Source organism: Vanessa cardui, chromosome 16, assembly GCF_905220365.1.
Source record: "Vanessa cardui chromosome 16, ilVanCard2.1, whole genome shotgun sequence".
Taxonomy (NCBI): domain Eukaryota; kingdom Metazoa; phylum Arthropoda; class Insecta; order Lepidoptera; family Nymphalidae; genus Vanessa; species Vanessa cardui.
The window spans coordinates 10,032,292-10,060,218 of NC_061138.1; the positions used below are offsets into that span (position 1 = coordinate 10,032,292).

Here is a 27,927-nt window from a genome sequence, read left to right on the forward strand (position 1 = left end):
TAACTATTCCTCACGTAGCCACTAAACTAGGGAGTTAAGATGTCATATCCCTTGTGCCTATAATACACTGGCTCACTCATCCTTCAAACCGGAACACAACAATACTAAGTATGGTTTTTTGGCGGTTGTATAGTCAATTTGATGAATGGACCCAAGACACACCAAGTAAACATTTTATTTCAGGAAATACACTCTTTGATATTTTTAGCTTAATATATCTCTCATTCATAAAAATTGTATAAACTCTTCCGTGTATATTTTTATTTTCAATTCAGTCCATAAAGACGCTATTACGGTGGTGTGTAACTGTAAAGCATAATTAAATCCGATCGGTACATCTTGTGAGACTCCGTTAGGCAGTCGACTTGTTATCGTGAGGCAGATATATTGAGTTGAATGTTTTATTTAAAAAATAACTTATTAATGTTTTGATGATAATAATTTATGGTAGTTAGGTAAAGTGTCGTGTCTGTCATTTATTTAATAGTCGAACATCAGCCGGAGACATTTTGTAAATCTGTGCATAAAAAACGTATTTTCACAAATGTCAAGGCATACTTTCACAAAGGTGGAAATATGTTTGTATTCTTTAACAATTTCATTAAAATAATGAAGCTTATAAAATATTTCAATACTTTTAGCATTGGAATTCCAAAAATTCTTAATTGCCGAGTTTAAATGTCATAAAAGTAAACCACTCTCTAAATATCAAAATTTTACAGTCAAGTGCCAGACCCATTTTATACTCACGTGCATCGGCAAAATTTGTTATTATGTACCGATAAAGAAACAGCCTTTTAGTGTGTCATTATTGTGTAAAAGCCTTTTCGGAGCGTGAATGTTAGATGAACGTGAATTACGTATATTCTATATCGTGTTTCTGATGTATTGGAATATTTTTAAATTCTATATAAATAAAGTATAAAACTTATATATTAATAGCGTAAGTCGGTTTTCGTCCCAGTCACTGTTTGGGTTGTGTGTGTTTTTTGCCGTATAAGAAAAAAAATGAAAAACGTCAACAAATTGAATGTAAATTATGATCGACAAGCTCCAATTCTAACTAAACTAATAGTATTTGACATTGAAATTTAATTAAAGAAAGATTTTATAATTTTGGCCAATGAAACTTGCATTTGACAATGAAATCAGAACATAACCTGTAATAAGTTTCGAAATTCCTAAAGTCTATTGATTACCTAAATGCGAAACTCCGCATTTAGGTAATCAATAGACTATTTCGCTGGAGTTTATTAAAATCAATACAATTCCTTATGTAATTTTTTATTTATATTTATGCTAGTATGACGTAAAAATGTTAAATGATATCATTTGTATGAGGACTAGTAATCCCACACCGTTCCCTGAATTTGGTGCCAACCGCACCCAACTATGTATGTTCCTGTGACCTACTTACATTATTATATAGATGTTCATGCGTGTTCGTGAATTTTATTCATGCAACTTTAATTTAATTTATATGTATAATGTTTTAGTTCCCTATATAGTCTCACTTGTTTAGAAAATAAAGGTAAAAGTCCTCGCTCTGACCTATTTTCATTATAGTCGCAGTGTCCTGCAATGACTGGGGAATTTATGTTTATATATACGTATCGGGGATATCTCTGAAGTAATACTCTTCTAATAATGATGCGACATTTGAATGTATTTTCAAATTTTTTTGAAAACTATATCATATTGAAGATTTATTTCATATACATGACATATTTAATGCATATTGATGTTAGTATTTATTTAAAGACTATGGACGTTCCGCATCTTCTTTCTATATTCAATAGTTAGGTAAATAATATATTTATAAAAGAAGATTTTCGGAGGCATAATCTTACCTTATTTCTGAAAATATAGATATAAGATTTCTTTATCTAAGATTCTCCTACTGTTGTGTTGTTTGTAATGTATATTATACATCATTACAAGCTCCTAAATTTATTATGTAATAAATTAATATTAATACTCCTCATAAACATCTAAGGCTAAATATTGAAAATCGCTATCTGTAAATCACGAAAAAAATTGCCCTTACTTATCCCCATTTATCCAACGTGATCGATTGTCTTCACAATCGATTTGTATGATACAACCGATTTCGCTGCCTGCTATGATTTATTCGCGTCGTGTTTACACCGCGCCGATAGCGCCTTTGTGACGCTAACGCTTCGAAGAGCCCTTCAGAGCGGTAATATTGACGACATAAAAAAATGCCTTTTCTTTAATCGCCTCTCTCTTCTATTAGAAAGAGAATCGAATAAAATAAAGTGCTTGTAAGTTGCATTATATTTATTTGGATAGATTTTTTTTATAGAAAGGTCTATAGATATAGTACACTTTAAATTTTCCATTGATTTTTATTTATTGGATGTTCCCTTGTTATATATTAACACTAGCTTAATCTGCGAATGTACACGTTTTACACAAACCACCGACACCAATTTTCCCCTTTAGGGGCGGACGGAGTTTAGTGAAATCCATATTTTATAAATTTTTGTTTCCATCATATTAGTATCCTATAAATATCCACCATCATATAAATAAATATTAGTTTCACCTCGTATGAAGAAACCAGATTTAACAAAGAGAAGGTTAAGAAGTACTAAAAATTTAATTTAGCGAAGTGCTCCCATCGCCTCTGGGAATCCTCTTCCATTTGTGATATTAACAGCATTATATATTGTCATAGAGTGGAGTGGCGGTGGTGGCAACGGCGAGTACCGCGTTCGGAGGCAGCTGTCGGTATCTTCAGACTCGAAACTCCTAGACGAAGGTGCGAGGGAGGACGCGAGGGTAGTGATGAGGCCGAAACGACCACCCAGGCCAAAGTCGGAGGCCTTCCTTGGCCCACACGAACATTCTAATCGTCGGACCAAGCGGTTTAGTGCCTTTGGGGTGAGTTAAAATTACTAAGTGGTTTGTACGTCTTCATGTTATTATAGTCCTAATTAATTCATCTGTTTTTTCATAGTTACTTCCATATGTTGATAAACATTGTATCTCATAGTACGTAAAGTTTTTTTATTTAATTAGTCTAAATGCAAATATGTATTAATTATACATTGTATATATTCCTAATTAGGTAGGTATTTAAATATTATTTACTTAATAATCCCAATGTTTTTGCGGTCGTAGAAGCATTTTACGTGTCGAGATCTTCGTGCATCATTTAGCAAGTCAGGGCGGTCACTCGTAAAGGTCCCTTGAGGGAAAAATAATGGAGTCACTGTTCGCTCAGTGACTCGCATTGATGATGAATACAAAAAGAAAGCACCGACAGTGATGGATGTGATATTTTCATATCATACAGATGTGTCTGATATTAAGTCATATACAAAGTTATCTCACACGTTTTTTTTTAAATTAGAAATTCTCGGTTTCGCAATGTTCAATGTAAACGAGATATATTCATTTGTTGACATAAGAATAGCACGTATGCAGTCGGAGAACGAAGCGTCGGTCACTTAAAGGCTTCGCGTGATATTTGCATATAAAGATAACCCGCGACATCGCCTTACTATGCAGTATCCGTATAAGGTGAGAACTGTCTTATTAAAATCGTTCGAACAGTATGTAGACAATGAAATATCTGATTGCACCGTACTCGGGGAACGGAAAGTGAAACAGAACGAATTTAACCATTATGCATTGTGTGTTAATGTTTCAAATATCTTGTCTTTTTATTACGTATATGTAATTTTTAACTGAAGGCAAATTATTTAGTCTTGGTTCACGTGGGAAATGAACTTTGGATATGTTTAGTTCATTGTTTATAATATTTAATATTAAAATCCTTCTTAATTTTTTAGAACGTTGAATTCTTAATTATGAAAAAAATATATAGTTGCATAGACCCAAAATAATTAATTAGTATTAATCCTATTCAAGAGTGGGAATGGCAATAGCCCAGGGAAAGGTACGAAAATATTTTTAGTTACAGGCGTGTAATCATTAATTACTCCACAGCTTAATTAATACGAAAATAAATATTTATTAAGAAAACGACAACGTACATCTATTTCTAACTTCCCCAACGCCTGAGCCCGCATACCGTCTGCCGTAACAAACCGTATCACATTAGTTAAATCAAATATTTAGACAGGCGCTGGCGAAGAAAGCGAAACGAAGTAAGCGGGAATAAACGAAGTTCGAGATAACGCGAACAAGCGCTCACTAAACATTTCTTTGGAAAACTACGTTATATTTATAAACGCTAGTTGACCAAACAGGCTTAGTACATTAAACAAGATTAAAATGTTTGCTACATTAAATACATATTTTAAGGAACCCTAAAAAGTATTTTTATACAAGAAACTTCCTCAAGATACACCTTTGTTATACTAACACACAATTATAAATATAATTAAGAAGTATTTTATAATATTTTTTTCCTATACGAGTAGAATTATGTATATTATATACACGTACTCACACATACCTATATATGTATAGTCTACCATTCCTTTTTTAAAAGTAGCTTTTACTGGTCTCTAATAATTGTATTGAAATTGATTCTAATAAAACTATTCTAAAAACGTATCGTTAGCACTCCACACGTATGATTGCGAAGATAAGATATAAAATATACAGCAGAATAGCTGCGGAGCTGAGAGCACTTCAAGATAGACTAATCGTTATAAACAACTGCCGCGGAAGATATTCTAAGCGATAATAAATTGCCGCGACATTACTTACGGTATCCACATTCTTACGCTACGGAGTCGTACGTTTGTAGTGTATATACTTATTTATACGTTTCCCCTGTGAACAACTTACTGATATTTATCATGCTATATTAAAAAGCTTTGCTTTCAGAATAGTTTTGAACCGTTTCAAGTAATTATTTTGTGATCATTTTTACTATATGAGATAGCATTAGCTGCTTGATACAGGCTTAGAAATTAAAGTAAAGTAACAGCCTGTTAATTTCCCACTGCTGGGCTAAGGCCTCCTATTCCATTAAGGAGAGGCTTTGGAACATATTCCACCACGCTGTTCCAATGATTGATGGTGGAATGCACATGTGGCAGAATTACGATGAAATTTGACACATCCAGGTTTCCTCACGATGTTTTCCCTCACCGCCGAACACGAGATGAATTATAAACACAAATTAAGCACATATATATAGTGATGCTTGCCTAGCCTTGAACCCGAAATCATCGGTTAAGCTGCACGCGTTTTAACCAGTGGGCCAACTCAACTCTTCAAAATGCTAAAGCATATTTTAAACGAAATTATTGTTTCGAAATTTTAACTTGGTGGTAGGGCATTATGCAAGCCCCTATTTACCATCCACTCATCAGCTTCTACCGCCCAACAACATACTTAGTTAATGATTGCAGGCACTGGCGGTGGTGACCACTGGCTCATTTTTCAGGTTGCCTACCGATACAATAAAAAATGTATATACAATATACACATTAAATTCCAGAGATAAAGTTAATCATTTAATTATAAAAAAGGTAGATTGTGTTAAAAATAAGTAACTACTGAAAATTTCACAATTTTGTTCTGTATTTTTAATCTGAACCTCAACTCGGCCTTGTCAATACAGTGCCGTGTAGTTTTTCAGGTTTTATTTTATTGTCAATAACGTAAGCAATAAAGCCTACATGAATTTTATGTATTTATGAAACTGGTATTTTAGGTTTTATTCATCCCACATTGACATATATCAACATACATAACTTATGTATGATTTTTAATATGTTTCTCAGTACACTTTTGTGCTATTTTTATCCATCTAACACAAGAAAATATGTATAGGTATATAAATTATAGATGACTATAATTTTATCTGTCCGTTTCTTAATAATATTGGATACTGAGTAAAAAAAAATGATAATGAGACGTCTTTTTCATTGACTTGCTTTGATCGATTTTCTGTTATTTATGTTTCTCAAATAGTTTTCCAAATGAATTATTTTTAATATTCCGACGTTTGGAGCACTTTACAGCGTTCGTGGTCACGGGTAGACTCGAACGCTGTAAAGTGCTCGAAACGTCGAAATGTTAAAAATAATTAATATACGCGATTCAAATCCGTTAAAAATAGTTTTATTTCAATGTGTAATAATCGCGAAAATTTAAGACAACTTTTCCAAATTACATAATATTTTAGAGTCGTCGTAATCAATATATATATTTTTAATTTAGCTATTCTATAAATATAAAGATATACATATGTATAAGGGTAGAATAGATAATCAGTTACGTGATGCTCGTGCACGTTTCAATTGTCGAGTGAACATTGACGAATGGTCATCTTATTGTCGGCAGGGTGACTCCCCCTTCGGGAAATCCGAGGCTTATATTAAACTGGAGCAGCTCGGCGAAGGCTCCTACGCTACAGTATATAAGGGATATAGCAAGTGAGTATATTTTACCTGAACACTAATAAAATATTTTCAACTGAATGTTTGTAAAATGTGTTACAAATTGTGATGAAGATGGATCTTGGATGATATTGTAACGAAAATAACGCAATAACTTCCAATTTATGAAATTGAATGTATTTTATTTTATGAATTGACAATCACCGTAATATTCATAACGTAATGAAAAATCTTAGAATTATTTTGTATTCATATCAGTTCCCGATATCGCACGTATGTCATTTATTCGAAGAAAAGACTATTTTCCATTTTTATTGGAATTATTTAAAAAACATTAGTAATCGTCGTTATTTATATCAAAATTACATAGATGTTGTACTAATACAAATTGATACTGAATATTAAATTATATATTCAATATCTAAATATTGATTTATCTTAATTATTGATTTTAACTCCGTAGAATTCATACAATATTTGTTTATAATTAGTTACCGAAATAATTATGAATGTAAAGAATTCATTAAGAGTCGATCATTTCGCCTAGTTATGTCACACAAAATATCGAACGGCGTGGGGTGTTATACATTCGGTAAACCCTTTGACTTTGGTCGATATGCAAAACAGGATCCTCTTAGCCTACTTTGTTCTGAACCGACCGTGTTTTATGCGGACCTCTCGCTTTAAAACGAGCTCTGAAATATTCAATGGGAGTATTGTTGGCTTCGCTGAATATTTCGTTGAATTGTTGACACCGGTTTGCATAACGCGGCCAACGTTGCATGCTCTATGTTGGACTGTAGAGCTTCTGAATTGATTTGATATATGTTTCTACTTGACATGGATATTTATATGTAAACAGAGCACTATAAGCCGGAACTAATTGATTTATGTTTTTATTTTTTTATTAATAAAAAAATATTTTTTTCATTCATCATTCGTGTATTAACATTGTTAGTTTTTAGATTATATATTGTTTCATCTATCAAAGTATGTGTTAAATTTAATATGTCATTTTTATCAGTAAAACTTAAAACTACTTGAACTTTAGTGTGGTAATACATTCAACCTGAATATTGTTTGTTTCTTCATAATGTGTGACCTGATAAATGTTTACAATTTCTTCTAAAACAGTTTCAATTCGATAATAAAAAATGTCATGCTGTGCAATAATTCCTGTGTTATATAATGCAAATGATCCATGTTCATTAATCACAAATGATTAACCAATTCATCCGATCGATTAGCACGTTATATAAGATCACTTGAGACCTTTTAATTGCCGCTCTTGTGTCGCTCAGTGAATTACTAGACCGTAATTAGAGATATTAGGGTAGCTCCAATTAATGCACAAGTTTTCGTTACCAAGTTAAGAGTTAGGTCGAAACGTATTAGCAGTTGTAAAACTGGTTACCGACGATTTTATACGTGAAATTGTATTTCACACAAAATCTAAGAGGAGTAACGAGCACGTACGACTTGCTGAATTGCCATGTTCATATCACGTGAAAGTTTCAGCGATAACTTTGTCAGATTTAGGAGTCGTGACGCTTACACCAACTTTTCATGAATACTTTAACCGTTTGAATGTGTAGGGTAATCGTAAATTATTAAATACTATTTTTAGTACATCAGTTTGTTGATCATTATCATTACATAGTCTTAAACAAAATCACTTACCGCTCTGTAATTATGTATGCTTAGATCTTAAAATTACGGAATGGATTTTGATGCAATTTTTTTTGTAATAGGTAGACGAATCGCGAGGAAGGTTTTTGGTATATAATACATGAACAATATAAAAAAGAAACACCGATAATTTTAGATGTTTCTAATGTGATTTCGTAAATAAACAAAATCCGTATATTAAGTATCAACATTGCACTCGTACAAAGCCGGGACGACTCTAGTATCATATAAATTGCATAGTCTTATTGCAAATATAAAAGTAACGTAACAGTCTGTAAATGTCCCACTTTTAAGCGTCAGACTAGAAATAAGGAACAACTTTATTCTACAGTGTAGTCGTGGGTTGCAGAATTGAGACATAGTATTTACATACTCGTATAATAAGTATTTAATTCCATATTCAAACGATGCCGTATCACTAAACTTATATTCAATTCAAATTCAATTATATTCGATTTAAAGTATCGAGGTCAGAGGATGTCGGCTCACACCTCCCGGAAATCGTGTCTCGTGTAGAGCAGATTGGGCCCAATTATTGTAGACAGTGAAACTACTGAGACCATTTTAATAATAAATTCGTCCTTCTGAGCGATTTCGGCCACTGCAGCCGTAAACCTCTCTTAATCTAGGGTGCAAAAAACCTGGACACCTCAAGACCGACTCACCCATGATATTCCAGCCGGAAATTGGTAAAGCGCCTCGGATAATCTTTCAAAAATATATTTTTTGGCGCTTATTGTCAAAATATTGCTGTACCCGGTCACTGGTTGTGCATAAGATGAAGCTAGCCATACTATAGTAAAAGTGTTTGTAGACTATGACTTTTGTGTCTGTCTATCTATTTCGAGGTGATCTCGAAATCGAGTAGTTAATAGACCAATGAGACAGTCAGATGCTTATATTCAATAAACATCAACCTATTAATTTATTACAATCTTATTTTTAAATGAATAGTTATAATGTTCATATTATTTTTAAACCGGTTTCACTTGATTTCGGAGCGTCCATTCCATAACGATGGATACCGTAGCTTCCCAAAACATATCAAATATTCGTAGATAAATAAAGTGATATTGATGTATAGAATAGTTTAATTTACTTATTGTAATGTTCAGTATTTATTTAATGACATTATATAAGTCTTAATATGAAAACGCCAGAACTAGCAAGCGCGAAGTGTTCTCTGTAGAAGCAACACAACAAATTAGCTTACGAATACTTGAGATTGAATAATTAACTCCCCATTACAAGTTGGTGTGAAGAACTTGGTACTCGTGCACGTGAGAGTTTCGATGGCGTCGCATCTTGTGTTTAGCGTTATGTAGTTTTATACAATGAGGTGTGGGTGGCGCGCTCGGTTGACATCATAGCTTTAAAGGAGCCAGTAATAACCTTTGAGGTATCTCGAAGCTGTCTTCATTATGTATATATTCTAACATGATAGTATTATTTATTGAATTAATATGTACTCCATATGAGTATAGTAAGACACAAATTAGATGTAGCATCGGAAAATGCAATGGGATGAAAATAAAACCGATTACTGCCGATTTACACAACCAACATAAATAGCTCCCTATCGCGCCATTCGACGCTATTCTATAGATTCACGCGTCAGAGAAAACAAGTGTATATATATCGACGCGTCAAATTGACGAATACATTAGGTCATATGTTATTACTAGTTATTACGTTTGTGCAAAGATCATATTCACGTGAGAAATAAATATTGATAATTTGGGATAGCGTACTTAATTCGGATGTGATCGGTTTTACGAATTTTGCCGATGCGACATCTAAGTTGTGTCGTACTATAATTACATATATTTACACCAATTATTATTTCGGTAATAGTTAATGCTGGTGAGTTTTGGTTCGAGCTAGTAAAATCTTGGTGACAACGACGGTGTAAGGAATAGTTAATATTTCACACAGTACCAATAGTCATGGACGGTTGTGACCAGAAGTCAATCGTAAATACGTCTGTTTCTTATTTTATTTTAATGTTATTAACGTTTAATAAAAATATAACGGTTTTTGTTATGTATCATACACATATCGAAGAGTTCCTGTACCCTTAAACGATAACGTATCTTAAGGGCGAGTAACTTTCCAGCCATTGCATTGACAATGTTTAACCTTATAATGATCTTTCACAGTTTAACACAGCAAGTTGTGGCTTTAAAAGAGATCAGACTGCAAGAAGAGGAAGGCGCGCCGTTCACGGCGATACGCGAGGCGTCGCTTCTCAAAGAACTGAAACACGCAAACATTGTAACGTTACACGACATCGTGCACACGAGGGAAACGTTGACTTTCGTCTTCGAGTTTGTGGTGAGTTCGTTACAGACGGACAGACTCATAGAAAAGAGTTTATAAGAGCTTGACCAGTGGATACGTGGAACTTTACCGAAATGGAAAAGTTGCCCAAAAATTGTTTGTAATTTCAATGTAAACACACTATTGAGACTTGTATATACGGTATAGGGTACGATGCGAAATTTCGAATTTACAATTTTTTTTTAAGTATATAAAAGCATTAATTAATTTTTCGCTCATTAGTATAATATTTTAGATTCAATAAATTGATCTGTATTTAATTAAACCTTTTCGTTATATTCACTAATAAGATTTTAAATTAACATGGTAATTTTTACTTCTACAAGTATTTAAAACGGGATATTTATTTTTTTATTTTTATTTGATAAAGCTTGACATTATTTATGAACGTTTTTGGTCACGAGACTGAAGTTTGCGGGTAGATTCAAAATAACGAAGAAGAAGAGGTTTAACTTATTGATATTTTTTATCTGTGTTTCTTTTATTATTTTTTACAGTTTTTCCATTTTTCACAGGACACAGACTTATCGCAATATATGGAGATGCACCCCGGTGGCCTCAATCGGCATAATGTCCGGCTTTTCATGTTCCAACTTCTCCGAGGTCTCGCTTACTGCCATCGGAGACGAGTTTTACACAGGTATTTGAAATTTGAATAAAAGTTTCATAAATATTTGATAATATATTGCCAGTCGAAATTAAATGTGATTGATTGTTTTAATTTTGTTTTTTTTTTTTTTTTTGAAACAGGGACGTCAAACCACAGAATTTATTAATAAGCTCGCACGGCGAACTGAAGCTGGCAGACTTTGGACTCGCACGGGCGAAATCTGTTCCTAGCCACACGTACTCGCACGAGGTCGTCACATTATGGTACAGGCCACCAGGTTAGTCGCTACTTATGTGTATACTCACTGTGTCTGATCTCCGTTCGGACTATTGGAGCTTTTAAGAGAAAAAACAGCGAACGTCCTTTTCTCAAGTGCACTATATCTTATAAAGTAACAGCCTGTAAATTCCCACTGCTGGGCTAAAGGCCTCCTCTCCCTTTAAGGAGAAGGTTTGGAACATATTCCACCACGCTGTTCCAATGCGGGTTGGTGGAATACACATGTGGCAGAATTTGTATGAAATTTGTCACATGCAGGTTTCCTCACGATGTTTTCCTTCACCGCTGAGCACGAGATGAATTATAAAGACAAATTAAGCACATGAATCAGCGGTGCTTGCCTGGGTTTGAACCCGCAATCATCGGTTAAGATGCACGCGTTCTAACCACTGGGCCATCTCTGCTATCTTATAGTTAGCTAGGAATTAAGATTAAACGCCGTGACAGTAAATCGCTCAGGAGAACTTCAACGGTTGGAACGATTTTGACGATTTTTTTTGTTTGTATTTGATTCCCTGGACGGTTAAGTAAGGCCGGGTAAGTGGTGATGCAATTGGAAAATAATTAAAATTCCTGTTTCGCCCGGACGAAATCTTAACTTGGGAAATAGTTGAATGATTGAATTGACGTTTTAAGAAGAAATTGAAAGTGTTACAATATTTGGGTATAACAGATATTGATTGATGCAATACTACGACTTTCACTATCTAAAACGAATTGCAAAATTGATATGACATACAAATTGCATATATAATGATATTATCAACGCTATTTGAACAACACTAAACATAGGCTGATATCTTAACGAAATGAACGCAGCTGGTATTGAACGAAATATTAGTATTGGAATATATGTTAATGGCCTAAATAGCTCACAGATGTATTATTACCCGCTCATGTAAGCATGTCAGATGTACCGGTTCTTGCATAATCATTTTGCAATGTCCATATTAATATCAAATCAGGTCAAAGTAAGGTTTTAAACGCGTAGTGCTACCGTAATTTAATATAATTTAGAATTACGTAACTGAAGCTTAGTGTCTCAAATAAAGGCAAGCGTCGCTTAGTTTTCATGTGCTTACATTAGCACTTTTTTGGAGATTTTACCAATTCCACTGACACGCGGTCCACATTGATAGTCATTATGAGTTATGACCTAAAGACGTAATGTTTACAAAGAGGTTTCTTACAAGACAACAAACAACAACAACAACAACAGCCTTACAAGAAATATTTACTAATATTTTGGGAACTATAATTATGTCCCTCATGACTATTTAAACTGGCTTCATATCAAAAATGAAACAACACAGGCGACATGGCGGTGGGATATATGTAAATGTTACGGACTTAAACAAAGTTCACGAATTATAACAAAGTGGACTTCATAATCATATTAATACAATGTGATGGAATAATCTCATAAACTTCTCATTGTAGAGGAAGCCTGCGTCTCTTTATGTAACTATTTATTTACAGAATAAATTGTTACATAACAATGTATATTTCAGTAATTACATCTGGTATACTCCACTAGCCTATAAAGCCTATAATCTTTTACGCTACGGTAATCCTTACTAAAATTTCTATTTTAATATCTTTCAATCGGCTGCCTATCGGAATATTGATTTTTCGAGGATGATACAGCACTTGAAACGCTTCAGATCTCTCGCCCAATTTATCTCGAGTGGTACAGGTGGAGGTAGCCAGTCTGTCGACGAAACAAAGCTGAACAGTGTTTACCATAGTACGTTTTATTTAAAGATGGTTCGGCTAAAAGCTATTTTATAATCTTTGAGGAAAATGATTTAGTTCAGAAGTGTTAAAAGTTACATGAACCGCTGACAATTGAAATATAAATAATTTTATACGAAATAAAATAATTTAAATAATATTTATTCTTAAACAGACGTTCTCCTCGGGAGCACGGAATATTCAACGTCGTTGGACATGTGGGGGGTTGGCTGTATATTCGTAGAAATGCTCTGCGGCGTGCCCACGTTCCCGGGAGTCAGAGACACGAACGATCAACTCGACAAAATTTTCAAGGTACTAAATCTCTTTATTTATTATTAATTTATTGTAATTAATATTGAAATAAAACTAGTTTTAACGGATTTAAGTCGCGTGTATTAATTATTTTTATCATCCCGACGTTTCGAGCACTTTACAGCGTCACGGGTAGACTGACTGAGCTGTAAAGTGCTCGAAACGTCGGGATGATAAAAATAATTAATACACGCGACTTAAATCCGTTAAAACTAGTTTTATTTCAATGTGTAATAATCGCGAAAATCTAAGGCAACGTAATTAATATTTCCCGGAACATTCTGGAGATGGACATGTCAAAATCAAGAAATGTGTTCGTTGGTTTAGGTGGTCGGCACGCCAACTGAAGACAGTTGGAACGGCGTGTCCCGCCTGCCGGGGCTGCGGGCGCACGTGTCCCGCTGGGGCGCGTGTCCCGCGCGGCCGCTGGCGGCGGCGTTCCCGCGGCTGCGGGACGCCGGGCGGGACGCGCAGCGGCTGGCCGCGTCGCTGCTGCAGCCCGACCCCGCGCGCCGCCTGGCCGCGCCGCGGGCGCTCGCGCACGAGTACTTCTCGCCACTACCCTCTCGCCTCTCGCACCTGCCCGACGGTAACACATTCATACATACATGAAATATCAAATAATTTGTTCTTCTTTCATTTTTATATAATTCCTATTGTTTCATGAATTGAAATGGTTAGAACGCGTGCATCTTAACCGATGATTGCGGGTTCAAATCCAGGCAAGCACCGCTGTTTCATGTGCTTAATTTGTCTTTATAATTCATCTCGTGCTCGGCGGTGAAGGAAAACATCGTGAGGAAACCTGCATGTGACAAATTTCATAGAAATTCTGCCACATGTGTATTCCACCAACACGCATTGGAACAGCGTGGTGGAATATGTTCCAATCCCTCTCCTTAATGGAAGAGGAGGCCTTAGCCCAGCAGTGGGTAATTTACAGGCTGTTACTTTACTTTTACTTTACTTTTTACTTTCATATTAGTCTATGAAGCTGACTTCAGCATGTATGGAAATCGAGGAAGTTGGTTTCATCTAACTCTAACTGCGGTATAGATTTGAAAGTCGGCAAATAGAGTAGACCCTCGGTAATCCGGCCTGTGTCTAATCTCCGATGTAATCTGACATAAGCGCGTTGCAACTCGCTACGTGGAATAATCGCGAGTTGTGTTTCGTGTTGTCTCAGTTTGCTTGTGGTTTACGAACATTGTATGTGAAGGAATACGGGACGTTCATTTTAAAAACTCCGGACCGTGAAAATTCAGCATTCTCTAGTTTGAAAAACTTAATCCGCCACCACCTTTGACGGATTACTGAGGGTTTTTAGTAATAATATGTAATTGGGATGACAATCCACAATATCGCATTAATTAGTACCATCGATTTGATGTGATGACAAGAAGCTGTTGGTAAACTCCAGCTAGTTTATTATGGACAAGATTTGTTTTATTTTATCGTTAAGTTTTATTTGCCTGTTAGCTTCCCTTGCCCCATCGTGCAAAGCGAGACCAGTGATCGTCAATGTATCGTAATGTGAGTGTTCGTTTGTTGCAGAGGTGTCGATCTTCACAGTAGAGGGCGTGAGCCTCCACCCCGAAGACTAGGCGCCCACAGCACGCATAGTAGAATCTGTTCACTTGTTCCTCCCAAACGGGACATTCTTAGTTAGTACCTATCAATTCCTATAGTTTTAATCAACGGTCGAAATACGTTTCACTCATTTCGACGGACCAACGTATCCTGGTAGTCCGAGCTCTGTCCATCCGTCGATCGCTTCGACGAAACGTTACATTAGCGCTTGTTAAGCTTCTAATAATATCCATCCATGTAATTCAATTATTCTATGGTGACAAGGTATACTGATAGGTGTCGAGTGTACCGTTTATTTGTATAAATATATATAAACAGAGCAGTGTGCCATGTATATCTATAACTGAGAGTATGATGAGTTATTTTAAAAAAAAAAAGATTTTTATGCTGGATATATGCTCATAATTTTGGTAAAAATTTTGAAGATGTTTATTTATATTTACTATGGGATATATGAAATCAGTGCAGTCTTATGAAGTCTCGTATCATAATCGCCGAGCACCGGATGAGCTAAATTGTAATCCTTAAGTTGATACTTGCCGAACAAAGACAATCGGAGATGAGTTGTCGTTTCTATTAGAGCTTTAGTTAAATTTATTTGGCGTCTGTCCTAACGTGCACATTGAAGGTGCTATCGAAAGAGCCCGATGCTGGTGAATATGTTTTTGAAGATTTAAAATTGGCATGTCCAAGTTTTGAAGATTTAAAATTGGCATGTCCAAGTTTTTCGGTATAACCAACGCGTTGTTGTTCCAATAGGAAATATAAATCGGGTATTTTACCGCACGCTTGTTTTCGTCCCTCGCCGACGTTAGTTCGGGGAAAGCGAGCGATGGATCGCTTGCAGTGATATAATTGAATATTAAATGAGACGTCAACCAAAATTTATTTAAAGTATCGTGACAGATCTCAAGTTTATTAAGTGTGGGACCGTCCTTTTGTAAATTGTAACGTGATAGGTTCGATTATGAAAAATTTTTTATTAATTAATCTGTACAAGAGTGTAGGATGAAGCTAGATTTCTAGCTGTTAGGGAATTTACCGTTTTAGCGAAATTTTTAGTGGTCCCTCACATTGTAAGGTTAGGGTCGCAATGTAGGTACCGGCGCATTGGCAACTTGAATGTTTAACATCGACCTAGAGTAAAATGTGATTCTGTACTAGAAATGAATATATAGATTTTAGAATGTAAACATTGGTTCGTAAAAAGAGCGTTTTCGAATTTCATAAGAAGATGGTAGAAAAATCATATCCTTTTAGACAGTTTCATATTCGAAGTGAATGTTAGAAAATGTTCGAATTCAGCTAGAAAGTCCTTAAAGATTTATTATAGTTTTCAATCTCGTGAACATCTCACAAAGACAATGCAAGTCTGCGACGAGATTTTCTCATTTCATTCGCTCGGAATATAAATGAAGAGCGAACCAATAAAACCATGCTATGAAACTGTTTTGACAGGTTTACAATGTTGCTCCTCCTATTAGGGGACTCCGAGTACGGTCTGAAAGAAAAGGAAAAAATATATTTATGCAATAATAACTTAATCCTCGTAATGAATAGATACAATAACTACATCGTAATAGGATAATTGAGGTAAATTTATATGAAAAATATATAGCTGTAAAAATGCGTTTTTACTTAACCGATCGGGAAAAAATGATGATGTAGCCTAGGTAGGCTTAGCCGAACATAGGTCGTACATTTTTCACTGCCACGTTTTAAGACGGGAAAGTTTGATTAGGCGGGACATTAGTAGAGTCGAGTTGTCAGTGTGCGCGGACACTAGTGCGAGTATAATTAGTGTAGTGTAGTGAATACAGAGCTTTAGAGACGATTAAATGGAGTGGGGAACGTCTCTCGATCGTTTGAGCACAAAATTTTCATACGGCTCTTCGAATCAATTCGAATATGTATTTTGGATCGATTGCACGCTTAGGAGCCGTATTTGTTTAGGATAAATTTTCGAAAGCAAACTTTGCACAGATTATAAATTCGCTCAATCTATATAACCTTTTTGGTTTTTTTTTTTGTGTAACGTGATTCGATTCGATTTTAGAAAACATTTATCGATCTTATTACACTGTCATTTATAAACAAAATAGGAAATATTTATAACGAAATAGTCGAGGAGCGTTCCCCACTCTCTCGGCTTAGTTAACCCTAATTCGGTTCCAAACACCAAACTAGCGAGTAAATTGTATAGAAAAACGCAATACTATCAGTGTACATGATTTGTTGAGTTTGTTCTATTTGTGTAATTAGTGCAGATGATGATCACCCGTTGAGTGAGGCACTGGCATCCCTGAGATGTGACCTGTAACATAAGTGTATAGTGTTCGATGATTACGGAGCATTTAACTGAATGAGTTTGTTACTAACGTTGCACTTGTTTCATAATTCATTTCCATTACGGATTCAAATAATCGTGATCTATTATTAGCTAAATCCTATTCTCGGAACGACTGGGTAGGTGTATGTTTATTGATTACCACAAATTAAACATTTTAAACGAAATTGATTCTTATTTCGATAGCAATAAGTGCCGCTTGCGCGTAAACGAGACTGAATTACGAAACAAGTGTAATTAGGCGAATGGCGATGTATTGTCGCGTAAAATGTAATTTGCATTTGTATAATGAAGAACTGATGTTACGAAGTGGACGAGTAGACGAAAGTTATTTGTAAATAGTCATATTAGTTTATTTGTATACTTTAGTTTCTCCAGTCCTGGACGAGTTGCCATTGCTGTATGAGTTTCGTGGCGGTAACTTTGTATTTTACAAAACGACGCTTCTGTAACTCTTCGTTCGGTTGGCCTGTGGTCATATTTTTTTTAATAAGTCATTGTTCCTTATATTTTAGTAGTGAAGGAAAAGGAAGGAAGTTTTCTATTATTTAAGAGGATATATTCAATTAATAAATGTTTTGTGCAATATTTTGTACTGTATAAAAGTGATTTGTATAATTTAAATGCGTCGTTTTGTAAAAGAGTAATATTTGTCAAATCTTCGTGCTTTTTTTTAGTTTTGTGTATCCGACCGTGTATGTTATGTGAACAACAAAGAGCGTTGCTGCTCTATACATATTTCATAACCGCGCCTTTTCGTTACAGCATGCAATATTACTGTGCCTTGTTCTTTGAACTTAGTGCTATTATTTTATAGTAGGATATTATTTTAATACACATAAAATATACTTTAATATTGCGAATAGTAAATGATTTACGTTTTCGACCACAGATTATATTCGACACGTTGGTTTTTATAATCTGTTTTCGATTTTGTACAAGCATGGAGATATTGACAGGTACGAAGTTGCTGCGCATTCATGGGAATTTATGAGATTTATTTTAATATTAATTATGTAATAGGATATTTACAATTTTATTAATTTGATTTATACTGTTCATATCGCTGACTTTGTGCGGCCGCCGAGTTTATTTCGATTTATTATAATTGTTTAAACAATGTGCTTCTAATCATTTGAAAGAATGTAAATACGATATTTGAACTGATAATAATAAAAATTTTTATTTCTTAATGATGACTTGTGATTTGTTTTCTTTACCTTTCGTCAAACAAAATATCAATATTTGAAAATGAAACCATTAAGCGTGTGATATTTTTGCTTATCGTAGTGATGTTATCCTTGCATCTTATTTAAGAATAATTTAATAAAAATAAATAATTAATAATTGATTAAGAAAATGTAACACAAAATATTCTGCATTCTTCAAATTGAAATTATCTTGGACTTGGTAATGATGAATTTTAATAATTTAAGTATATATTAGCTTGATATTTGCAAATAAATAATATATAAAATGAATAAGAGTTAACAATATTAATATTAATTTTAATAACACACTTTTCTACTGAGTAATTTACGATTACGTTATTTAAGGTTGATGAATCTGAGAACAAATTAAAAATTTCTAGCGATTCGAAAACAATTCGTCAAACTGTAATTTTAATTGCTGAATAAAGAATTTTCCTCAACATCAGCTTTTGAAAAAATATATATCATTTTTAATAATTGAGTTAAATCCATACTTAAATCCTTTTAGGTACGATGCACATTAAATGCGCCGCAGTACTTTTTACACGTGGTAAAGTGAAGTCGAACTTGAAATAAAAACTATACTAATTCTATGTTCGTAATTTCTACCACCAAACAACAGTTCTTAGTATTGTTTTGTTTCGGTTTGAAGGGTGAGTGAGCCAGTGTAACTACAGGCACAAGGAACATAACATCAAGATTGGTGGCGCTTTGGCGATGTAAGATATTGTTCGTATTTCTAAGAGCGCTAGTGTCTATGGGCGGTGGTGATCACATATCATAGAAAAAAAGATGCAAATATGTACTTTAAGTATTGTGCAGACAGTTTAAATTTCCGTTATGAATAGATGTAAAATGCGATGTGACGCGATTCGATGCTACGTGCTTGATGTGAAACCTACTTTATAGTTGATCCCTTAAATCGGGACAGTATGAAATGGCTTTAATGTTTGCTCACTTGAGTGGAATCAGGTCAAATAAATGACTATGTGCTTAAAAGTTATTGGGTCTCGAATTGATTTCTCATTGAATTGTGAAATTGAAACTTATATCTCATTGTCATGTTCGCCTGTTCTCTGGAAGAATAGAAGAGAATAGTCTAATACGAAAATACCGAATCAGCAGATGTGGATTCTGTAGAATTCGTATCTCACTTATGGTGAAAACCGACTTACGCCACGCTATTTTGATACGTTTCCTTTAAATGTTATAAAAATATGTTAATCAATGTTGCTTAAGACATTCTGACATTCTACGCTGGTGCTCTGCTGTGACTTAGAGGCAAAGGTGTTTTATTTTTTTTTTCACTTTTAATATTTATAACATTAAACATACAGATTCATATTGGTGGTGATGAGAAACTACCCAGATTCCTGCAGTTTCTTCATTGAAAGACTTTCCGAATTGATGATAGCTTTTCAATTTATGTAATGTTTTAGAATGACTATTGAAACATGTTTGTGAGTGCCTACTTGAAGAAATTATATATCGATTTTAGTGCTCAGTATAACAAACTTTAGTTAATTTACAGTCATGCGGTTATAGCGTGAACCTGACACAATACATTTCATTCAAGGCCACAAGTAGGCGTGCATCTACCATGTGGGCTTGTTGAGCATAGCCCTAATTGAGGTCGACGATTCCAATACCTTAACAAAATAAAAATTAAAACTTATCGCCCTAAAAATTTGCATACGCGCTGTTCTAAAAACTGAATAAAGTACAAAACAACCAACCCCGCTCAAACGCGGGGAATCCGTTGGCCATAACTGTTGTAATTTCAGTAGTTCGGGGTGACAAAATAAAATCTCTATATTTTTTATAATCATCCAATTGTTTTCTAGTGGCAGCTCAATCTTTTTTTAAATAAGAAATAGTGTTATATACCAGTATTCAAAGTAAGTCAATTCTTACACACAGTCTTTACACTTGCTTATTGATAGTCACAAATGTACCACCGGTTCAGAATTTAACAACTCAGACCTGAGAAGAACCGGCGAAAGACACTTAGAGGAAATGTTGTATTAAATGTTATGCTATATAAAATAATATTCACTGAAGTTGTACAAATTATTGATCAATTATTTACAATAATAATTGTATATAATAACATAATAAATTTAAAAGTTTTTCTTATACTTATAATATGTAATAATAATGCGATATAATTAATGATATAGGATCAATTGACGACACACCGCATTGGAGGCTAGGGTGACTCGCTAACACTACTCTATTATGATTGCCGTAACAATCGTCTACATTATGCAGTTTTCAAAATGGCTTATAATTTATTATTAAGCGAGGTAATACATCAAGTACTTGATAACGAACGGCCCGGAGATTGAGGTCTGAAGCAATATCGTGGAGATGAAAATTACATGAGGTGAAGTTGAAAGCGGGAAATTGTGAAATATCCACCCGAGAGGTACTTTTTGGCAAATGTCCAACTTTAATCAAACGTTTTTAGGAAATATATATGTAGGCTGTAATTTTTATGGGCAAAATATATGTTTGCGTCAGCGTGTGTGTGTGTATTTGTTAGATTATATACTAAACTAGCGGCCCGACCCGGCTTCGCTGACTCCAGAATGACTGATCACGACATCACTTTAGAAACCTCTAAGGTAATCAATGTTTCTCTTCTGTATTGTCCATGTGTTATACATATAAACCTTCCTCTTGAATCATCTATCTATATATCTATCTATTAAAAAAACCGCATCAAACTCAACTAAACTAAGTATAAATAGGGACAGATAGCGGTGAGCGACTTTGTTTTATACTATGTAACGATGATGATGATTAGTAAGGTGAGCTAATTTAGGTAAGCATTTGTGTGATAATATCTGACTTTTAATATGTTAGAAATTAAAATTAACATACTAATTCTTTAATCGATTTCAGCGATATTTCAAAAATCAAAATCAAAATAAACTTTATTCAAGTGGGTTTTTACAAGAACTTTTGAATCGTCATTTAACAATGAAGTGAAGCTACCACCGGTTCGGAAAGTAGAGTCTACCGAGAAGAACCAGCAAGAAACTCAGTAGTTACTCTTTTTCAACATTTAAAAAATACAAAGTCATGTTAGTTAATACAATTATTTAAATTAATATATCCTGCCTGGAAGTCAACAGGTATTAATACCTCGCTTTTTTATCATCTACCAATTAGCAATTATTTAAATAGGCAAACTCTATAATGAATACTATTTTACGTATTATAAGGATAATATTCAACACCCATATATATCATATGTGCTGAGCATATATTTAAAATAAATGAATACGTTTTACGAAATAACATAAACGTATGTTAATAATTTTCGTAAATAGCACAACTTCATTCGGTTGCGTATGTCTTAATTATCGAGATAACATTTGTATCGGAACATCACAATATGATGCAAAATTAATTAGTTTGCCTCTCCGTGCTCGTTACGAGAAGTGAAAGGAAACGCTGACAAAAGATAAATTCGTCGGAGCATTCGGAAGCGAATTTAGCATCCGTCAAAAGTCAAGCTTGAATTGATATCGCGACTAATTATCTCCCCTCGGGAAACGAATCAAGACCTCCGATTAAAGAAAATTTGTGCATTATTTATACTGAATAAGTGACTGAATTCAACAATAGCGAGAATTACGAAAGTTTTGTTATTGTTAATTAAATCTTAACCTACGATAACTGATTAAAAAAACAACGTAGGCTTTATATATAAATACTTTTTGTAGTATGAATTGAAATTCTGTAATGTTTATTTTGATAATTATCAAAAATTTCTCAACATAGTTTACGTTTGGGTAGATGCCGTACACTTATCAGATGTCAAACACTAGTACTCAGTATTGGTATGTTCCGGCTTGAAGGCTGAGTGAGCCAGTGGAAGTACAGGTACAATAGACACAAGATTTTAGTTCCCGAGGTTGGTGACGCATTGGTGGGGTAAAGTTAATATTTCAGATAGCACCATTGTCTCTGGGCGGTGATGACCACTTACCGTCAGGGCCATTTACTCGTTGTCTGCCTACCTCAAAAAACAGGAATATTTCAATTTATTTTGAACTCGAAGACAATTTGACTTACGAGAGTTACCTTATGGTTCATCGTTTTTATTAAAAACCTTTCCAATATACACAAAATATTGTCTTCCTCAAGTGACTCCTCATGCCTCCGGAACTCTCATTTGGATCATAAATAATTTAGTATCAAATTATATAAATACAGGAATATAGGTTTCTCGTCTTCCACATGATATAAAATATATTATTTATTTTTATTGAGAATAGGTGTTTATTTTATACAAATTTGTTTCTGTTATGTACAGTCAGAGTAGGAAAACCTTCGTCAGTTTTCAAAACTCTTATTATCTTTTGAATCTAAATATCATATTATTGCGACGTAATATGTCATTCTCAATCGGTAAACAGATATTCACTCATACTGAGCACACGAAAATAGATCTTAAGGTGACGAACCTTTTCTTACCCCGACTGTACCTATTGTGTTCAGCCACAAACACTCCATCTTTATGCTACAGACATAAATAATAGTCTGCGTAATTGTTCTGTGGTATGTACATTATGTAAAATTTGAATAATTTCATTTCTCCCTTAGCGTAGCGTTCTTGTTTTCTTTCGACATAAAGTTTATGGTTGTTTAACTTGACGTAACAAGCAATGTAAAGTAGTCTATGTTTGTTTAGGACTCGGAGACTCTTCACTGTCTGGCGATATTAAAATTCGTCAAATTTAAACAATAATTCTGAAGAATCAAGTTGGAATTATCACAGCTTTGTTCAGAATTATATAATACGCAAATCAATCTTGCTTATCATTAGTTGTATAAATCCAAATCAATCAATAAAGTATCCAATTTCAGGATGTAATTACTTGCGTACTTCGTTAAATTTTAATTTTGTTACATATGAGTTTTTAAATGCAGGTACATAGAGGTTTTTATTGTCTAATGTCTGAAAAATTGTGAACGTTTTGTATAAAGACATTTGGTAGTATATTATATTTTGTATTATGTGGCTAGTTATACAAAAAAATGATCGTCCATTAGTCGAGATTAGTCCGTAATTTATTATTATAAAAATGTAAGAAATATTAATTCGAAAGATGAAGGCTCAGGTCAAAGTGATCTTGTCTTTATTAAAAAATATATATGACAAAGAAAAATATAATAACAGAATATTTATAATATTTTTCAATTTATCATAAATATATAATGACATTGCCTGACATTAAACAATTAATGATTAAACATAAATTGTTTTTTTAAATAATATATTAGTAATGCATATTATGTATAAACTTTAAAAATAATAAATTTCACACTCCTTCGCACGCGCAATATCTTTAAGAGGGGAACAAAGTTTTCCCTTAACGTATTAATATATGATTAAAGAAAAAGTATTTGGGCCGAGATGGGCCACAAGATCAGGGCTATAAACGACAAACGACAACAATTTATCAACTTAAATTATAGATACAACTTTTGGGAATATGTAATATCAGTGAAGAGTGGAAAATCTTACTTGAAAGATTCCTCGAAATAAATAATATATATTATATAATTCTCGACTAAAACTGGACTAGAAAATTGTCTGCCAGATGTCAAGGGGTCACCATTACCTATAGATTTTGGTTCTTTAAGAAATATCAATCATTGTTCACAATGTTATCAAGGAATCACTGACCTATATATATTATGTCCCAAGTGCCTTTAGTTATTGACTCACATCACTCCGGACATAACGAATGTGGTACCCAAACAGAATTTCATAAAGAACTACCGCCCAGTAAATTTCGTTTAAATTTAGAATTCATAATACAACCACAACATAATATGGAAAACGTTGTGAGAAACCATATTTTCAGCCAGACTTCCAGTGTTATAGCTCGGAAATGAAACGTGTTATTGTAATCCATATAATAAATAATAAATATTACTAAATATTTCTCTTATAGATAAAAAATGATTACGTTACGAATTACGACGTTATGAATGTAAATTAAATATTCATTGTCTTCATAAAATTTTATTAAATACAGCATCGAATATGTCTTTACATATTAATCTATTTAGTTTATGTTACGTTGTATGTCATGTACTTTAGTTATATGAGTACAGTGAAGCTCTTTAGTTGTTAAGTTAAACCAACCAAGCGTTAGTTAGGGGTTAGGAATTAGTCAAACACTAATCTCTTTACGAACTTTCAATTAAATTGACCTTACTTGCTTAAAGCAACGGAAATCGCAAAGTTGCTTCCAGGAGGATTATTATAGTAACTTGTAATAGTTATGATACTTTTTTCATCCCGAACTATCTTCGACAGTTCCATACAAAAATTAACCTCAGCTTCATCGAAATTGCGAGTCAAGTCTATTTACGTATTTATATCGGTTACGAATTCGATTATATTCCGACCTGACTTTGAGCGAACCGCAACTAGATCGTTGCGTTTGTAGAACAGGTGCTCAGGTTACGAATTTATTTCGATTCGATTGCACAGAACTGTCAATTTGTTATTAGAATTGTGGTCCAGTAAATACATTTTAATTCGGGAATTTTATTACCACACTTACACTTTTATTCGGCCCTTATTATATTAGCTCTTTGTATTGATCCCCAGTGATGTCGGATGAAGAGATTATGAAAAGTTTAGTTCAATTTTATTTCATCATACATTAAACTGAAAATAAATATTGCATTCATAAACTTTTAATATAAATTAATTATGAGTTTTTTTAGTAATGTGGTTTATCTTAAAGCTGATTTATTTGTGAAATTATATTTCTTTATTTTAAAAATGATAAACAAACTAAACATATGTTTTATAAATTATTCGTTTATGTAGATATGATATTAATTTGTGTTATCTTCGCATCTTCAGGAGAAAATTATTTAAAGGGAAAGTAGCCACAAGTTATAACCCTTATAACTAATCGCTTACTTGCACGCAAAACTGACATTAACAAGAGAAGCCTTTACGTTGCCTGTATAATAACGATTATTTTATCGTTATTATATAATAAATTTTAGCAATAATCGTTATTAATGAATGTGCGTTATTGTTCATGTAACTGGATTCCTTAATAAAATAATAAAGTCTACTAGTTCTTGACCACGTCGCCTAACTATTGTGACAAAGATATAAAATATTATGGAAGAGAGGAATATGTATAATGTAAAGTTACGTGCACAAATAGAGGTTCAAGATATCTTAACTCTCGTAGTGTAATGGAACCGCCATCCGACATTAACCAGACGAAGGACTCCTGTCTTTTTATGCTTTCTAAGCCAAATTTACTTTAAACGTAGGTACTCGAAAAATTATTGACAGAACGCCTCAGAATTTTAACCACATAAATAAAATGTTTTCGTTTATTTTTGTTGTACTTAATTAATTTGACCATGATTAAAGACAACAATAAGACAATTATTAAGAAAAAAATAATATTTAATTTTATTGAAAATCCTAAAGCAAAAATTCGTCAGTTATGCATTTAATAATATAACCCAAGTAATCAGGGCCGTATTTAGGGGAGGGCAACCGGGGCTACTGCCCTGGGGCCTCCACATGAGAGGGGGCCACAGTTTTCAGCAAGTTAACATATACTGAGATATAGTCTAATTACAAGTTAATTAAAATAATTTAAAAGATACCGATAAGAATACGAAACAAATCATAGCTTACTGATTGAAATAAAAAAAACTAATTAATTCATAATAATATAATTATTAGGGTGTTCACACTTCTGTTTGTCTAGGGCCCTCACTGCTTTGTGGCCCCGGGGCCTCCAGACCTTTAAATCCGACTCTGCAAGTAATAACTACTCAGTTCCGTTATGTCCTTAAGGTAGTAAATATATGCTTCTATATTAGAGTTTAGTTTGACAAATAAATAAAAAATATATAAAAACCATAATAAAACCTCTTCGGAGTATAAAGACACTATGTTTCTTTATTGCGTGTTCGTAGGTGACTAAATAAAATGCTTTTGTCCTTTTTTATATATACATGATGTTGTCGTTAGTTAATTTGACCATGATTAAAGAGAATAGTATAAAATTATAAACATTTATGATATAGGGGCTCTATATTAACTATGTGCAAAATGGGAAATTGCAAAAGGCTAAATTTCTCAACTTTGAATTCTAGGACCAAATGTAGTAAGAAAACGTAGTAATTAAAAATAAAATGGTGTTGTGATACAAAGTATATATTTTAGTAAGATAGACAAGGGTCTCGTTAAGTGCATTGCTTAGGGACCGCAGCATGATAAATCCGGCCCTGGGTGTATTAGTAAAATTAAAAAGGGAAAGTTGTAAAAAATGAATTAGTTTGGTGGGATTGTGGTTGGTGTTTTATTTCTCCAGAGAGGAATATATGTATATCTAGGTTCATCTAAAAGAAAATACATATCTTACCTAGATCTCTATCTATCTATAGTAGTTATATTGTTGAAAGTTAGGTTATAACTCGTTAAGCTTACCGGTTAGATAAATAGTTACTGTTTATTTTTATTTGAATTGATCTTTTAATTAGGACCAGACGATCGTTAAAGTTATTATAATTTTGTCAACCATGTTTAGTAAAAATATTCTATTAATCATTACTTAATTATATTTCTAGGACAATTGAGAAAAAATGTTTATTTATTAAATTAAAATATATACTTACTTATTTTCATTTATAAAAGTGCTGGCAAATGGATTTCCTGAAGGAACACCTACCCAACTGACACTGAAATTAGCGTTGTAAGAAATATTAACTCTTGTCTCATGTCGCACATGTAATAGTCTGTAATTTTTCGCAGAAGCAAAAAAGCCCTTCCATGGTCAATGCATCATACAATTCTTTAAAATTATAATAAAATAATAAATACAATTGTAATTCTAAATTTAAATAAAATGTTGGGAAGGTTAGTCCAGTTAGTAAGTAATTAAAGAATAATATTTGTTCAAATCGCGCCCCGAGGATGGAGCTTAACGCGAAAGGAACCTTCCACGGGGAAATCCTGGATTGACCTTTCTAAGATGAAAGCTCAATACAACACTCACTTTATTCAAATCATTTGATGTTAAAATATTAACATTTCCAAGTATTATTTTTCAATTAATAAAGCAATACACCGCACACTATTATTTAAAATAACAAACAACAACAGCAGCCTGTAAATTCTTACTGCTGTGCTAAAGGCCTCCTCTCCCTTCGAGGAGAAGGTTTGGAACATATTCCACCACGCTGTTCCAATGCGGGTTGGTGGAATACACATGTGGCAGAATTTCTATGAAATTTCTCACATGCAGGTTTCCTTACGATGTTTTCCTTTACCGCTGAGCACGAGATGAATTATAAAGACAAATTAAGCACACGAATCAGCGGTGCTTGCCTGGGTTTGAACCCGCAATCATCGGTTAAGATGCACGCGTTCTAACCACTGGGCCATCT

At 33.7% G+C, this 27,927-nt stretch overlaps 1 protein-coding gene across 3 annotated transcripts in view; it reads left to right on the forward strand.

The window, feature by feature from the left end:
- LOC124536019 (cyclin-dependent kinase 14) overlaps nt 1-18,453 on the forward strand; it is a 73,813-nt gene extending 55,360 nt beyond the window's left edge. For all 3 annotated transcript variants that reach the window (XM_047112399.1, XM_047112401.1, XM_047112400.1), the window contains exons 4-11: nt 2,702-2,907; nt 6,295-6,386; nt 10,199-10,373; nt 10,895-11,019; nt 11,130-11,266; nt 13,178-13,317; nt 13,645-13,906; nt 14,872-18,453. In XM_047112399.1, coding sequence (XP_046968355.1) covers nt 2,702-2,907; nt 6,295-6,386; nt 10,199-10,373; nt 10,895-11,019; nt 11,130-11,266; nt 13,178-13,317; nt 13,645-13,906; nt 14,872-14,921 — 1,187 coding nt within the window. In that variant the 3' untranslated portion in view covers nt 14,922-18,453. The remainder of the gene's footprint in view (nt 1-2,701; nt 2,908-6,294; nt 6,387-10,198; nt 10,374-10,894; nt 11,020-11,129; nt 11,267-13,177; nt 13,318-13,644; nt 13,907-14,871) is intronic.
- The last annotated feature ends 9,474 nt before the right edge of the window (nt 18,454-27,927 follow it).